The sequence below is a fragment of the Solea solea genome, chromosome 15 (genome assembly GCF_958295425.1).
Source record: "Solea solea chromosome 15, fSolSol10.1, whole genome shotgun sequence".
In the NCBI taxonomy this organism is placed as follows: Eukaryota; Metazoa; Chordata; class Actinopteri; order Pleuronectiformes; family Soleidae; genus Solea; species Solea solea.
In genome coordinates this window covers 7645978-7663106 of record NC_081148.1, presented here as the reverse complement: position 1 = coordinate 7663106, position 17129 = coordinate 7645978, and the positions used below count along the sequence as shown (strand labels likewise).

The 17129-nt window shown below is 39.4% G+C and overlaps 1 protein-coding gene across 1 annotated transcript in view; it reads left to right on the top strand.

The window, feature by feature from the left end:
- The window catches only part of LOC131473905 (bcl-2-like protein 11), a 31676-nt gene extending 23840 nt beyond the window's left edge, over positions 1-7836 (top strand). The window contains exon 4 of the mRNA XM_058651517.1: positions 2275-7836. Within this exon, the coding sequence (XP_058507500.1) occupies positions 2275-2442 (168 nt within the window). The 3' untranslated portion in view covers positions 2443-7836. The remainder of the gene's footprint in view (positions 1-2274) is intronic.
- The last annotated feature ends 9293 nt before the right edge of the window (positions 7837-17129 follow it).

Below are 17129 nucleotides of genomic sequence, written 5' to 3'. Positions count from 1 at the left end.
ATGGTGTGTATTTGAAGGGCTTCACGCCCAAGCGTCCATATCCAAGTGAAAAAAACAGATTCCTGCACTTGTAAATGCCTTCGTTTTTCTTGTTAACGCTCCAGTCTGAGTGTTATAAAGTTTTTTTTATTAGAGTAAACAGCAGTTGAGGATTTCTTTCAAGCATGTACAAGTTTCTTCGGCTGAAAGCAACATAGCTCACCCACAACCTTCTACTGTTGTGGTGTTTCTGTCTTCTGCCAAATGGAATTTTTTGAATTCAACGTAACATCCTTAATATTTGTTTAAACTGGAGCTATGAAAACATGATCTCCAAATTTGTTTTCATTCATTCACTTGGGAGATCCCCAGCCATCTTTCCACATTTCCTCAGCAACGTGGACATCAACGCTTTGTTTTCCTGGTGATTGCTCTCCCAGGAGAAATGTCCTTTCTGCTGAAATGTGTTTGTATGACTGTGGAAGGATGTTGGAAATACTAAGAGACAGGAAAGGCAGCTGTGACAGCAGGTGATTTCATTCATACTTCAGTTTTCTATATGAAGACATAACATGTAAAATGCCAGGTTTTGAACACTTTGTCATGAGACCTTGTGAATCAGTTTTTTCTTTTTCCTGTGCCACTGTGCTCTACATTAAAATTCAAATGTATAGATGTCTCTCAAGTCTAAATGTATACAAGTGGACAGTTGAACACACACACACACACACACATGTTGGACATTCATGACTTGAGGGGACATTGCATTGACTTACATTCATTTCCTGGAGACTTACTGTAACATTAACCACAATTACTACTGGCCTAATCCTAACCCTAACCCTGACCCTAACCCTAACCTCAACCTAACCTTAGTCCCCATAATGTGACTGTGTAAACAGTTTTAGGTCCCCACAACATTAGTAATACCCGCACACCTATACACACACAGAAACACATTATTTTAAAGCATTCTCTGTGAGGACACTTAACACATTCCCTAGCCCCTTGCCCTTAACATCACAAATAAATACTGACACCTTTAACCTAACCTTAAGCTGAAACTAACCCTAACCCTAAAACCAAATCTACCCATAAACAGCCCTTTTAAGGGCTTTTTTTTGACCAGCCAAACTGACTACATGCATCGAGCGTCACTTACTATTTTTGATAAAACATAAGCCAGCTTCTTAACCTCTGGTTCCGTTGTCGCTAAGTGGAAACTTGGACTTTGTAAGGTAACATAAGCGATTAAAACACCTGATATCAATAAAAACATTAACATGGAACATTTACTTTTAGTAGTTGTTTTAGTAGTTAGCCCTGGGTGATTACACGTGGCCTAAAATGAAAAATGTAAGCATTAGAGGGGACAACAGCAGAGCACTGCTTTGCACAGCCGCCACTAAACTCTGTAATTCATCACTAAAAACTCTTGGTGACTTCTGCAGACAATAGCTATAAAACATCTTTGCATGTTTGGCCGACAGCTTACCGGAAATATTGGAACTGGCTTATTAAATACTAGGAAGTGACCGTGCATGTAGTCAATTGTCCTCACTTTCACAAAATGTTCTCACTTGATTTGATTTATAAGGTTTATGGTCGACACAAACATGTATGTACTGTACAAGCACATGCATGCACACACATACACTACACCACATTGCCTATAGTGACATGAAGAATTCACACCTGGACATGCAGAGGGTAAAGAGAGGTGGCAGGATGTTGAAAACTGTACTTACCTGCTTCCTGTGGATATAAGCCCACCTTCTGTGTGTGTGTATGTGTGTGTTTCTTCAAGGGTTCCCTCTGCAACACCAGAGTGTCATGTCACAACACACTCAGAACATGTCGTTAATGGCAATGATTCAGCAAAAACGTTGTATCATGTCACCCGATTTCATCCATTTAGTACATAAATACTTGAGGAGTTTAATGTGGATTTCATTCACTCCATTTGCTTGATTTTAACTTTAACAAATGATGTTCATGTTTTGATGTCTTGAAAGCCAATCAGTGTTGAGAATGTTACAGAAATAATGGCAATAATAAGCCGTGCCTTTTCTCTTCTTTTCTCTAAGAAAACAGAATATTTACACGTTGTGTTTGCGCTCACAGGTAATTACAAATGAGCGGGTGAGTCACGCAACAGGAACATTCACTTCCCATAGCAGCTTAAATATTTGTTTAAATTTTCACCCAAGATGTATCAGTTGTGTGCGATCATGATTCTCTCATCAATGCCGTAAAAACCTCTTTTTCTTCTTCTCTTCTCCTTTTTCGTTGCAGGGTGCGGCGGCTGGCAGAAATAGACATGTTGTCATTCATCCATACCCGCTGCCGCATGTCCACCAGGAGCCCACTGTGCTGTTCTGCATGGGCATCCTGCTCCTTGTGATTGGACGGATAATCTACTTGCAAAGCAGTACGAACAGCCAGGACCACTCTCAGGTTTAGCCTTTGGAAAAACCCAGCAGACGTAGCATTTTTTTCCCTTCAATCATTTATTTGTGTTTTTGGATCTGTCACATCTTGTATTGTGAGGGACCTATTTTTCACTCTCCAGCCTTTGGACTCTGCTTGTTTTAATTTTCTAATGGAGATTATTTCTTTTACACCTTTAAGGAACTCTAAAATGGCCGTGTTTTTTAAATTTTGCACCTGCGTTTTTCCTTCATGGTTTCTGAGCCTTTGCGACGCAACCAAAGAGCCAGGAGTTTGCACTCTTTACCAGCGTCGAGGCGGACATGTCACCCAAATATGCCTCTCTGCAAAATGATGCCTGTGGAAATTCAACTGTGCCTTGTACACATTTTTTCATACTATTTTTTTCTTGAAAAGAAGCTTTTATTAAGAGGTTTTTCCCTTTTTGTACAGAACTTATGAGTTTCCCTGGGAGATCAACTCCACAGACCCAGGGTTGTAAAAGAACGAGGGTCCCGTTAATAGAACTTTCCCACATCTTTTCCCCCTGACCGTTTCAGGCAGGGAAAAATGATGCACTCCACCGTCACGTTAGGATCCAGCATGCAACGAACTCATGACATGTGTGGTGACCAGGCCAAAGATTGAATTTTTATCCAGCATTTTTCATCAAAAGTTTTTGCTACCATGAAATGCGTCTCATGTCTTCGACACGTCAACTGTATGTTTGTGTTTTTAATCGCAGAATTGTCGCCTTTGAATCATTTGAGTACTAAATGACACGGCTGTTGAGTGATGACCATCAAATGTCATGTCATGCTATATTATGCAGATGTAATCCAGATTCATATTCCAGGAAGAAGTGTTTAAACATTTGATGTGAAGCCCTTGTTCAGGATGATGTTCAGAACATTGACCGATTGTAAAAGACATCACTGGCTGACTAAAATAAACTATCTAGAATATATGTGTCCTGCACTAAGCAGCACATGATACATGGACATCTCAAATAATTAGTCTATGAACCACATTTTCCATTAGAGAAAAGGTCAATTGTTATTTTTATTTAGTTAAATTTGAGCCACAGCAGCTCCTGCTCCTCCTGTAACATGGATTTATTCTTTCAAAGGTACTTTAAGGCTGCTGAGCAAAATTTATAGTCGTGGAAAATTGCAAAACTAATGTTTCCCAAGTCCTTTACAACTTACTAAACAGCAGTTAGTATAAAATGGATGGTCTGACCTGTTCATGTGGAAACCTGCCCAGACAGATTTAATGATACCTTTTTTTTCATTCACTGTGAAGAACAAGTAAAAATGCTCTTCTTATACTAATTTGATGAAACCGTACTAGCCTCTGAGTAACTGATACCACACACACACACACATACACACACACATAAGCCTGTGCCATTTAGCACATGGCACACCTCCACCACAGCTACAAACATTTCAGAATCTTTTTTTTTCTTACCTAAAACCTTCACTTCACCTATAACTTCACATGTGAATGCAAATATTCCATTTCCTGATTTCAGTCATTTAAACTATTAAACGGTGTCATTCCATGCAGACGTGTTTACTCATCTTCTGCCTTTCATATCAACCAACCTCACGTCGACGTTGTTGTTTTGTTTCTATAACAAGTGGTCAAACCGTTCTGTCTTCTACTGTTCTTTGTGTCAGCCTCTGGATTTACCATTATAACAGCCAGACTGGGTGCAGCTTACGTGCATTGGTTTGTAGACAAGGTCATGTTATCCATTTATTAGCTTAGTGATTCAGACTCAGGCCAAGTTTCCTCACGCCTGCCAGGTCATTAAACACTCACGGCAGAGATTTCTGGATAGAAACCAAAAACTGAATCATGTGGCGTCGAAGAGGGTTTTTTGTTATTGGCTGGTTATCTAACAGTAACAGCAAACAGTGGAGATACAGATTCAGAGGAGGTACATTTATTCTTTGTGCTTATTGAAACATATCAGTTCTGGCAAGGCTTTTTATTTTACTAGTTAGTGCTTGATATGTGATTACTGAGACACGTGTTGTCAGATAAAGCTGAACGATAAAACAGCCTGTTCTATTCATTTATGCATAAAAATATGAAATGCCTCTTGTGTGGATAAGTGGATAGTTTTCTGTTGGTGTCTTCAGCAAACAGTTTTAAGTGTTTGTAAAAACTAATAAATAAGCAAAGAAGAAATTGACCCAAGCACCTTATATTTTTTTTTATCATAGGTTAATTAAAGAACATTTGAGTTTACTATGAGGGAAGTTTACCACGTGTCCATTAAACAGGAAAATGTGGCCCAAACTGTGCTCTAATGATTAGAGCACAGTTTGGGCCACATTTTCCTGTCTGATCCAGACCAAGAAAAGAAAACTCACCAAACCCGACAAACATCCGGCTTATTGTGTTTGAACTCATCAAAGTCACATCCTCCATCCTTAGCAGAGATAAGATCAGCTGAGTCCTCACTGCGTACAGTGTAACTTAATCATGTCACCAGCACTGACTGGACCGGAGTCAACAGACTAAATATCTATCAACGTGCCTGAACATTATCTCAAAACATTTTATTAAGACAATACTCCTGTTGGGTACATAAGCCAAACTAACCAGTCAGTGTTGTCATCCAGAGCTCACGTGACATGTGAAATAGAACTTGTTTGGTTCTTACTCGGACTCGAGTGTTGACTGTTTGGTCTGTTGATTTCTGCCACTCATTTATCATATCATAATGAAGCTCTTCTGTATTAAAGCTCCTCTTTTTCTTCCCGTCATTTGCTACCGTTAACATTTCCCTTGTTCCTGTCCAGCTTCACCTCCTGTTCAGAGAGAACCGCCTCTTTTTAGAGTTCTTGCTCCTGATTGGATGAAGCACTTCATTCCCCTAGATTTACTGTCAGAGCCCTGAGACAGACAGACAGACAGACAGACAGACAGACAACAAAGTCACAGAGCAAACACTCTAGATCACTGACAGCAGTCAGAATATAGATATTTTCAACACATATTTAAACTAAACTAGCTGCACTCACTGCAGTTTTAATGAGAGTTAGATGTGTTTACAGCCTACACTGTTAAGAAGTGGCCATAATATTATGTTTTACATTCACATATTTTACATAAAGTGACAGTGACATCAATCAAGGAATTAAATAATTAGTGTTAAATGTTGATCCCTATTTATTTATGTCAGTGGAGCACTGGAGATGACATGACACAGACTCTTTTTAGTGACTCGACTACACTCCCTTCCTTAAAAAAAATCAAAACATAACTTTAGATTAACTGGTAATATTTGAAACTGGGATAATCAGGTTAGTTTGGCTGTCCCAGATTTCTACATCAAGAGTCAGAGAAATGCCCTTGCAATGCAATTTAACTGAGAGGTGGACAAAATGACTTTGCCCTTGTTATTTGTGTCGTGTGTGTTGGAACAAATGTGTTTCATTCCCTCTGAGGTTACCCAGACAAGAAGTGCAAATCAGAGAGGCAACAGGAGTTTGTTACACAATTAAAAACCAAATTCATCCGAGTGTGTTTGAGTCACTCTTGGATGTTTGCACAGTTCTGTCAACACCCATTCATCACAGATTAAGTGTGATTTGGCTTTCAACATCATTTTAAACTCTCATTCGAAAACTGCGTCACCTCTCCGCTCGGTGATCGGCCTGTTTTAAATCAGCTGTGTCATATTCAAAAAGGTCTCACAGTGTTGCTGCATTAAAGTGACATGACTGATTCATTTCCCTGGACAAAATGGACAGAAGGAGCTGCTTTAGTACAGATGTAGAAATCCCTCAGACTAATCCACATCTGACATGGCAGCCGTCTCACAAAGAATAGTGGTTTGAGGACAGAGATCCCAAAGTTACATGTCGTAAACAGTGGATTAGACGTGAAGTGCACAAACCGACAGCAACACAAAGCATAACCCCGAGGCAGGGCTAGAATCCTCAACAATAGTTGTTGGAAGCAACACAAAATGAACACAAATAGACACATACTGACTATAAAAAACAAAAAATGGAAGAAAATGCATTGTGTGTTGATCCCACTGAGAATGAGCATAGCAGGTGTTTTATTGTTTTCAATAAAATCAAGGGTCAGGGTGGAAACTGAGAGAGAAATCTAACCACTATTAATGTCCTAGGACTTAAAATGTAATTCTTAACTCTTCAGTCTTACCCCACACCATTCAAATCATTTGAAATGTGAGCCTGGGCAAAGCGACTTCCACTGTTACAAGTGTAAAAAGTTAAGCTTAAAAAACTTGTTGTGTCATGAAATCACCACTCTTTTGTTGCACTTTTCAGTTTCTAGTTGCGTTTCCCTCTTTCTCTTTTCCTTTCCTGACAGTCATTTGGAGAAAAAAAGATGAACATTTCACACAAACCAACATCTTGCACTCTTCCTGTGCACCCTAACCCTTAACCCCCCCCCCAACACACACACACACACACACGCACACACACACACACCCTCCTCGCTGTGACACTGACAGCGCTGTGACTGCATGTTGACTTGTGATATTGTGCCATGTGAAACCCAAGACCTCATTTTGAAGTACTGTATTACAGCTGGAGTGTGAGAGGAGAGAGCATGGCAGGGTGGAAACAGAAACATGAATTGCCGCCTTCTGAAACTGAAATGGAAACCTGTGTTGATTCACTGCTTACGTCTGACTTCCAGCATCAACTCTGCTGGAGCCCCTTCAGGAAACTGTGTTCCAGATATGTATTTGTCTTGAAACTTTTTTTTAAAGGAACGGGAGACTCTTTGAAATTTTGTTGTGAGGAAAGTTAACATTTATACCTACTGTTGTTGTTGTTTTTTACTAGGGGCCACATCCTCATAAAGAGGATTCTGTACTTTTTTGCAAACAAATGTAAGTCGTAAAAATTGCATAGGCTGGCTTTGTTCACAAAAGCTAATGGATATTTTACAAGTGTGTTAAACTGTCTTTTGATGCATAATTCGCTTTGCCTGGAACACGCCGTGGTATTGCATGTGTTTTGTTTTCCTTTCTTTTTTTAGTTTTGTCCTCCTGTTGGTTAAAAATACTGTGTATACAACTGTATTTGTTCTTGACTTATGGGAGATCCAATCACACTTGGTCACTGGAGATGAATATGGAGACTGTCAGGTGGGGATTTCATGTGTATGGGCTCCTCCCACAAGTGAATGGATCACCCCAGATACATAATAATTAATGTGTGGTATGAATGCAGCCTGTGTTGTGCTTTGCTGTGCAGAAATGCAAATGTTGGAGTCTGAGTGTGAATTTTAGCGACAAAGTAAATGACAAGTACCCAGTACGACTGTAGCAATGTTTGGTTTTTTTTGTACTTTTATTTTACACTGAAAATATTGTAATTATGCTGTTTCACTTTCTGTAAATAAAGCCCTTTTAACTTTTTACATGAAAGTGCAGAGGTTATTTGTTCTATATTGTTCCATCATAATCATTGCATTATTGTACTCAGTTGTGGCAAAGACTTGTTGATGTTTTTCCTAATTTGTCATCATTCTCACTTCAGTACAAACATTTCAATAGTACATGTACCTACTTCAAAACCTCAAAAAAAAGAATCATTTTGAATCATTAACTTCCATATCACTGAATATTCATAACTTCCCTCAACACTGAGCAGTGACAGAAACATTATAACAGAGTGGATTGTTTATGCTCCTCGTTAAATTGAAGATACATTTTTGAATACACATATTTTATGTGTAGAACATGGAGGAATAATTACAGTAAGCAAGAATTGGTTCAGTGTACATATGGTTTTAAGAGTAAAAATATTGTGACCCAGTTTCTACCATTACACCACTAGGTGTAGTATAATCTGTAAACTCTACACTATGTCCTCTGTCTTCATTCAGAGCATTTATTCTAAACCACAGGTGCAAAAATGATGTTTACAAGCTGTAGATTAATTAGACTTTATTGTGGGACATCCCAGTTTGGTCCTTCACCAGCAGCCTCTCAGGTCATTTGAGGTCATGTTGCTCCATGTTGGTATTAAAGTTCATTTAGGTGAAATGAGGACAGATGTTTCTCTTTCCTTTTACTGTCTGAAGCAGACTCTTGTTATTTTCTTCCTCTTGTCCTCATATAGTGTGTGTGTGAGTGTGTGCGTGTGTGTGTGTGTGTGTGCATGCTCATCTGCAGGACACGGAAAGTACTGTGCCTTCCACAGCTTGGCACAAACACATGCTCAGATAATTATATGTCTTCCACACACAGACACACATACTCACAACTCATTAGCGCACACACACACACACACACACACACACACATACACGTGTGCATGAGTCAGAGCAGCAGTCCGGCAGGGTGGATTCCTCCATCTGCACAGAAAGAGAGAAGTAACAGTTTTTAATCCTTTGTGGTTTCAAGGTGAGATGACAAAAAGACATTTTGCTTTTTTGTCCAACAGAAATTTCATTGCACGCAGATCCACTTTGTATATATCACGTGGAGTGCACTACTTACATAAAATAAACAGCTATAAATATGTGTTATTTTACAACAAATCTAGATCATTTGCTTCATACAGAAGCCTCAACATGTCCACAGGAAGACTTATGGTGGCTGACAAATATGTTAAGGAGCCCACAAACGCCCATGTCATTGAGTGACAATTGCTATCATGTAAATCTAAGGCAAAATATCATAAAGACCTTGGAGTTGGCATCTACTTCAGTAGCTCTAGCTTTGTAGAGTGCCACAAGGTTAAAATCTACATTTAGTTTTGGTCTATGTTGCATATTCTACAAAACAATTGGTTCTTCATCAAATGATCAGAGGGGCTACGCGGTGACATAGTTGTAGGAACATGTACAGCACATGTCAACATATTAACACACAAAAAGGGTGAGGCTTGTATGTTGCAACCCAGCCAGTGTTTGAACCTGTCCATTGATGTCAGATGGAGCAAACGATAACATAAAATGTCTAGTATGTTAAATGGAAATGTAGTGAAACTACATGTGAAATTGAAAATTTGAAAAAAAATACCATCTGAGGCATCGCTGACAGTTAAGTGTTGGTCATGATTACAAAGAAAACATTTAAACATAGTGGCACATAGTTGTTTTCAGTGGTTTGGTTCCAACCACTACTTCTCTTCTTCAATCTATCGCGACTTGTACTTTGAACAACACAGCAGGAACCAGGTGTGCAGATACTTCGCCTCTGTTACCTTTTCACTCTTAACGTCTCTCTGGCTCTGCTGCTCTCTGTGTGTCTCTGTGTGTCTCTGTGTGTCTCTCTGTGTGTGTGTGTGTGTGTATCTGTGTGTCTCTGTGTGTCTCCGTGTGTCTATCTGTGTCTCTGAGCTCAGTCTTCTTTGCTGTGTTTGCTTTGTTGGGGCCAAGAGGAAAGCATATTCAGGATGCTGTGGTCAGAGACCTCCAGACTATTCTCTTCCTCTATTGACTGTGTGTGTGTGTGTGTGAGAGAGAGCCCCCACCTCACCCCTAGATTGACAGAAATAGCCATTAATATCTGTTCCTTTAGTGTTGCTTAAGACTGAAGCTAATACTGATGAGCCTGTAAGCATTGAATTGACATTTATCAACAAATAAAACCTTGGCAAAATTAATTCATATTGTCTAAGTGGTTCCATCCCCTCTTCTTTTTGCTGCTTTCACATGAAATCAGCAGTGACTCTTGAGAGACGGGAACGGGGCAATTTCCTGCTTTGTCTGTCCAGCTGCAACGTCCCTGTTCTCCACGATGTTGCACTGCAAACCACAGATAACTGAGCTCAAGTGAGCTAAACCACATCTGCGCATGAAGGTGAGGGTGATGATAACCATTTTCTGGTTATTAAGTGAGACACAGAAGATACCTGGTTAGTGGTCTTGTTTGCTCACTCTAGTTACACCACTGCTGACCCCTCCAGGTCATTCCTGCACAGAATGTACAAATGAAACGTTTCCCATGGTTTGCATAACTGTCACCAGTTGTTCCTGTAATCACCAAAGTATTACATCTAAATTGTATTACATATTCTCATTCAGTAGATAGTATTTCAATTTATCTTATCTTATCAGATGTTCAGCTGGGTTGAGATCTGGTGGCTGTGAAGGCAATGAACATTTGATTCAGATCATGATCATCCTTCTTAAATGAAATAAATACATAAACAAATAAATGATTAAACAAACAAACAAATAAATGAATGAATGAAGAAATAAATAATGATCATCATTTTAAAGTGGCTTGGTTTAGTGATACCAACATGACATGGTCTGCACTAGGGAAGTGTTTTGGTTCTTTTACCACATCAGAATGAGCGATTCTAACTATAAATGTGTAATAAACATGGTCATCTTGAACATTATCACCTTTGTTTATAACCTTATAAACTGATGCAAAGTACTTTATTTGGTCATGAGACTACTGAGTGTTTAGTTTCACTTCAGGTCATTTTCTTACTATCCCTGAAAAATATTTAACAGCTGTTGTTTCATGTCAGTGGGGGAAAAAAAGGGTGCTAAAATAACATGTATCCTCTTTGATTTTGTATCCTGTTTGTTGTACTTTTCAGTACAACTGTGTTCCCTATCAGGTTGAAACAGGATGTCAGGTCAGGTCACACAATGAGGAAACAGTGAAATGGTTTGTTCAAAGAGTATCTAATATATTGGCCCTTAAAATACAGAGTCACAAAAAATTAACACTCATCCAAACACAACCAGGAAAAGCTACACGCTGTAACTCTGTGCTGCAGCTGTATATGTTGTATAACTGTGTATCAGTGGCATGCCATATTTTACCGTTTATGTACGAAAGTCTTCAAATATTCTTTCTAAAACCTGCATATTTCACAGCAGCACTAGTTAACAAAAGGGGAAACAAAAATAACATGCAGTATTTCTTTGCGATTATTACTGTAATTTTACACTCAAGAGTGACCACAGTGCGGTGAATTATGGTGAATTCTCAAGAAACGGTTTGAGGGCAGTGGGTCTTTTGAACACAGAGAAATGCTATTTATAGCTTTGATATGGTTGGTGATGCTGGCTTTTGTGGTCTGACATGAGGGTAGTCATTTCCTCCACTCATGTCGAAGGGGGCATTTACCGGACATGTCTGGAAGGTGTAGGCAGCATCTTTACTGCATTATTCATGACGGTTTGCCCGCTCCATGTAGTCATACTTAAACGATGATTCTGCTTTAAGTTTTTTTTTGGTATTTTTTTTACATTTTTAAAGTCAAATGATGAATGTGCAGTAAGTTTTCAGAGTGTTTAGCAGCAAAAAAAGCAACATCCTCTGTTCCTCTTGGCCCCTGCTTGTCTCCGTCTTTTCTCCTACCGAGACCTGACATTATAATTTTCTTGAACATTTTAAGTGGGACTGCAGTTGTTGGAAAATCAGGCTAAATAACAATGACAATCAAGTTAATAACAATGATATTCTTATACATGTACTCTGTTTTGTATATTTTTATAATTGTAAACTGCACAATGATAGTGTGTTACTGAATAGTTTGTTTGGAGATTATGTTTGTGTGCTACAAATAAGAGCATCTGAGGAGTTCATTAAGAGGACATGTTCGTGTGCTTTACTATTTAACACCTGCATGTACTTGGAAGTCATCCAAAAAGTCACACAACGGTCAGGCTCAGAAAGCTGAAGAGTCCCAAAACTACAACTCAAATAATCAAAGTAAGAGGGAGCAAACCCCCCCCCCCCCCCCCCCCAAGATTTGTTTTTTTAAAAAAGAGGAAGAAACAAGAAGCGAGGCACGATCAGATAAGCTTGACCCCAGCTACTTGTGGAAAAAACCTAATGTGTGAGGTCGAAAAGAATAAGGGGGAGGAACAAGCGGGGTGGCCCTTGCCCAGTGGATAAATCCAGATGCTCAGCGGACTGTTAGTCAGTGTACAGGGTAGCAGTGTCATGCTGTGCACTCACCTTGGTGTTTGATTGTGGATCCAGAATTAAATGCTTTTTGATTTGAAGGACAACGGCTTCAACTGTTTATTATTTTTGCTGCAACAATAGCTGATGTATCAAGATGGAAAACTTAGTTGATTTTCTCAAGAAAACCCCACCACGACACAGTGATGGTTCCAATTTGAGAAAGCATCACCTTCAAAGCCTCTGTGCACCAATACTTCACTGTCACAGCATTGTTTTCTCATGGGTTCTTTGCACAGTAGCCATTTTTGACATGTTTTAACAGGAATAGCACAGGTGTTACTGCTCAGTGACAGTGAACCAGCACTGTTCACGCGCTCTTGCGCAAAAAAGGGCACATTGAACCTTCTTTCAGGACAATATGGGTGTGAACAAACTAAATTTGACTGACAGCTTAAGTCACAGGACTACAAATGGTGCTTTTCCACCACACAGTACGGCTCAACTCTGCACCTTTTTCTTGTTTTTCCATTAGCGATAGTACCTGGTATCTAGTACTTTTTCCAGTAGTAAGAGAGCTGGGCTAATACCATGTGTGATGTCACAGATTGTCATCACTGGAAGAGTCATGAACGCAATGTCAGACACAGAAATCAGACTTGACAATCCTGAAGACGTTAATCTCCAACATTTAGCAAGGAAATGTCTAAAATCTCAATATTATAAGTCAGAATAATATTGTCTGTGCTCCGGTCTTTGAGGAAGTACTGAACAAATCTTTTTAATTAACTGAGTCTAGTGATTCAGTACATCGAAAACAACTGCGTCGCCGCGTCGTTTGTGTGTGTCGCGTATAAAACCATGTCACAGCAGTTTCATGCAGCTGTGCTATGATGACTCCGCCCACGTTGAGTAGAGCCATGTCGTGCCGTGCCGCGACTGTACAGTGGAAAAGTGCCATTCATTTAATTTTAATTGATTAAAAACACCTGTGTGGCTTTGCTGAGCCTTTTAACGAAATTGGTGCATAATTTAAACCGTATCACACAAGTTGGCCAGCGCCATGTTGAGGTCTTGCAAGCAGTGGTTCAGAGGGATGACCTGCAAAATCATACGTGACCCACTTTATCATCTATTTTCCTCTAAATGGGACCAAAACTGCCAACATTTGTGATACGTTTGACTTGTGAGTGTGATTGTTCTTGGAGTCTTATCAAAATCATGGACACACTGAAGACAGGGACGGCTGAGTCTGCAAACACAGCTGGAGTAAGACAATCTTTAGTTACAGCTCATTTAATTACAGGTCAGCTGTACATGAACACACGCCCACACAGACATAACGTAACTTTCTACCCTCATTAAATAATTATGAGATCACACAGCTACAGTGCTAAATCATTTTATACTGTATGTGTGACTGTGGATGCAAATGCAAGAGGCAATGAAAGAAAGACAACAGCTGTATTATCCTCTAAAGTGAAAATGTTAGACTCTATGTAAAGGAAGTTGTGCTTTCCCCGCCTTGGACCTCATCAACACTCGGTGTAAATAAAAAAAAGTCCACACTGATCTTTTACCCAACACATGCACACACACAGTCATAACCACAATGTGGCGGTTGCTGAAGAACAAATCGGGAGGGTCTCTCAGCTGGTTATGTGCATGTTTTCACCAATATTTCCTTTTGTTACACAGAGGTGTTCTTTTTTAAATTGAATTCAAATACAAGTTAACCTCCTCACTGAAATGTAGAGTACTTCCTATGATAATGACCTACTACTACATGACACATGTTTGATGACTGCAGCAGCTGCAAAAATAAAGACAATTCCTGTTCTTTTTCTTCAGGAGGCTGAGGCTGTCTGAGAGATTTGTCTCTGTGAGTGTGTGTCCACATGCACATACAGTATGCGATGAGCTCAGAACATAGCTGTACTGTATGCGAGTAGCGTTGCAGAGTTGCAGCTCTTTGGCTCAGTGTTACATCAGCCTCACTTGAAGCAAATATACAGCTCTGTAGCAGTTTGAGCCAATGTATACCACCAGACCCACTGAGGCACATCAAGCCTCGGAGCTGCAAAGACGACTTGACAAATCCAAAGCTAAAGAGGGAACAAACCACAACTGAGTCAAAGCAAAGGAAATGTAAGCAACTTACCCAAACCACACACTGACACGACCAATTTAACTCAAACTGACCTAAACTAAGTTGATGTGCTCAGGAGACCATGCTGCTCTGTGAGGCCCATCACAATGACCATGAGCAAATGGTGCAAGAGCAACAAATGTCAAAGGGAAATCAAATACTAACACACAACAACACACGCCGAAAACACCAGCAAGCAATTACATGCCAAAACACACCAACACACGGCAGCACAGTAAAATACCCGCACACGTCAAAACACCTGAATACTAACATTGCTTGTTCTTCAAAACAAAATTTCATTCATCACTCTCTTCTACTTCTCAAAGCGTCCTCCTAGACATCCAGAAAACCCATACAGGATCCAATCATTCATTCATTCATCTCCCACCTTGTTTGCTGTTCCGGGTTGCAGGGAAGCTCCAATCAGACACACCCAACCCAAAACAACCGTGGACAAAATAAGAAATCAACCAACGAAGAGTCACTCAGTTAACCATTCAAACAAACAAAGACTGGTTTAAGACGGCTACCGTGACTCTGTGAGCAGACAACAGACTTTACAGCCCCTAAAGGTCAATAATCACACTTTTATCTTTTATTTTTAATATGCCAGGGTTCAACTAACTGTTTCTTTATCTTCATCGTCACATGACAGTGGTATCAAAGACTTACCAGCAAACTTTAACCCAATTATACTGAGAGACGGAGCAATGTATGTTGTTTTCACCACAGAAGAAAAACAGATAAATGAATATTTAATGTAATATAATTTAGTTTGACTAAAATACATAATAACAATATACTCAAGAGATAAGGCAGGTTAAATCTGGATCAATCTAAATGATCTGTTTCATCAAATATTTACAAATTGACTTTGTACTTAGGGAATAACAGAGTCTCTGAAGTCTTTGAATATCCTGGTTAGACAAAATAAAAACAGTGCTGGTGACTGTGTACCTGCGGCTTTCTGTAAAAGGCAACTAACTGAAGTGATTATTGGAAATGATAAATTGTGTTTTGACTGATGCACTTCCTGTACTGGCTCTCATGCTCAACTTAACTTCCTGTTTACAGCTCCAACATCCCACAAACCCCTGCTTCTCTAATAGAAAATGCTGCGCAGGCCTTCTTAGTTCACACTGGCCCGACGCAGCCACATTTGAATCAAGTTCCTGAGGAGATTTCATGATGGAGTTTCTGCACACGTGAAACCTGTAAAGTGTGGACAGTTTGCTCAGGATCTCAGTTTAGGTTGTGTGGAATGATTTGTTATGTAACGTCAGATGTCTAATTATGACAATTTCATGCTTTTATTTTATTGGAAGAAAGTGAATGAATATCTATATAAACCTGCAGATAAGACACACTTTTTTTGTCCCCTGTGTCTTCTATTGCATAAGGTCCTGGCATGAACATTGTGTTTGTGAACCATTCTTCTGCTTTCATGTACGGCATTTTTTTTTTATGACACGGTGCAGACACTTTGAGAACACTGACACAGTGACACCGGATTCTTTTGTCTTCAACAAAAACAGAACACAGGGAGTTTACACAGTTTGGAAATGTCTCACATTTTGTCCATGCAATCAGCTGTAGAGAGGTTGACATTAGCAAAGACAACAGTAGTAGTTTTGGAAGCATGTTTTGTCACCTTGACATGCAATACGAGACATGAGATGATTGGTGACTTTGTCTATCAAGCTGGAGTTTGTTTGTTAGTATTTTGGTCATATATACCGTATATATATATATACATGTACATATTTAAAGTTATGATTTCCTCTTCCCTTTCCTTTTTGATATCTTGTGCTGCTTTTCTTTTTCTTTCTTTCTCATTATGTCAAACGTGATTTAAAGTAAGTGTGGCAAAAGCCACACGTGTGTCTGTGAGGGCAAAAGGGCAAATGTACATGCATGCGTTTGAGGAAGTCTTTCTGTGTACATTTGACAAATACAGAACTGTCTCTTATAAATGCTTAAAGCTTGTAGGATGTGTCCTCCTCCACCAGACATTAAAAATTAAACTAATAGAAGGAGAAGAAGAAGTATAGAAGAACTATTATGAATTCAACTGAACACTTTTGACTTTACTTTGCTGCACAGCCCGGGCTCGTGCTGTGCCCTCGGGGTTAATCACAGGTTTGTCTCACACAACATATAATTGCTGGCATTTAACAGAGCAAACGCGTCATTCAGTGACTCACAGTCAGATTTAGTGTTACTCTGTGTTGTAATATTCCTCCAAACAAAATAAGCTGTTATTCCTCTATGGTCAAAGCCAAGTTAAATGACAAATCTCTTTGTTGATCAATTTCGTGTCGTTTTTTACATTGACATTGTTCCGGATTCTCCCAAAGCCACCGAATGAGCTGCTTTTAAAGAGAGCAAATAGCTCTTCGGGACGCTCGATGCAGATCACATCTGAATCTGATCTACAACTGAAGACAGTGAGGTCATTTCCTGGCGTTTTTCCTCGGGGTTTAGTAATTTTAGCAACAGGCAATTAAAACTTTACACACGGAGCACAAATTATGGGCAAACTGCACATTTCCAACTGAACACATTTTAAATGTGATTGCTTCATTCATTTGTCAGTCTCAAAGATTTGATATGGGGAATTGTATTCAGAGCAATAGACAGGATCTAGATTTATAATTTCAGATCTTGTAAAGCAGG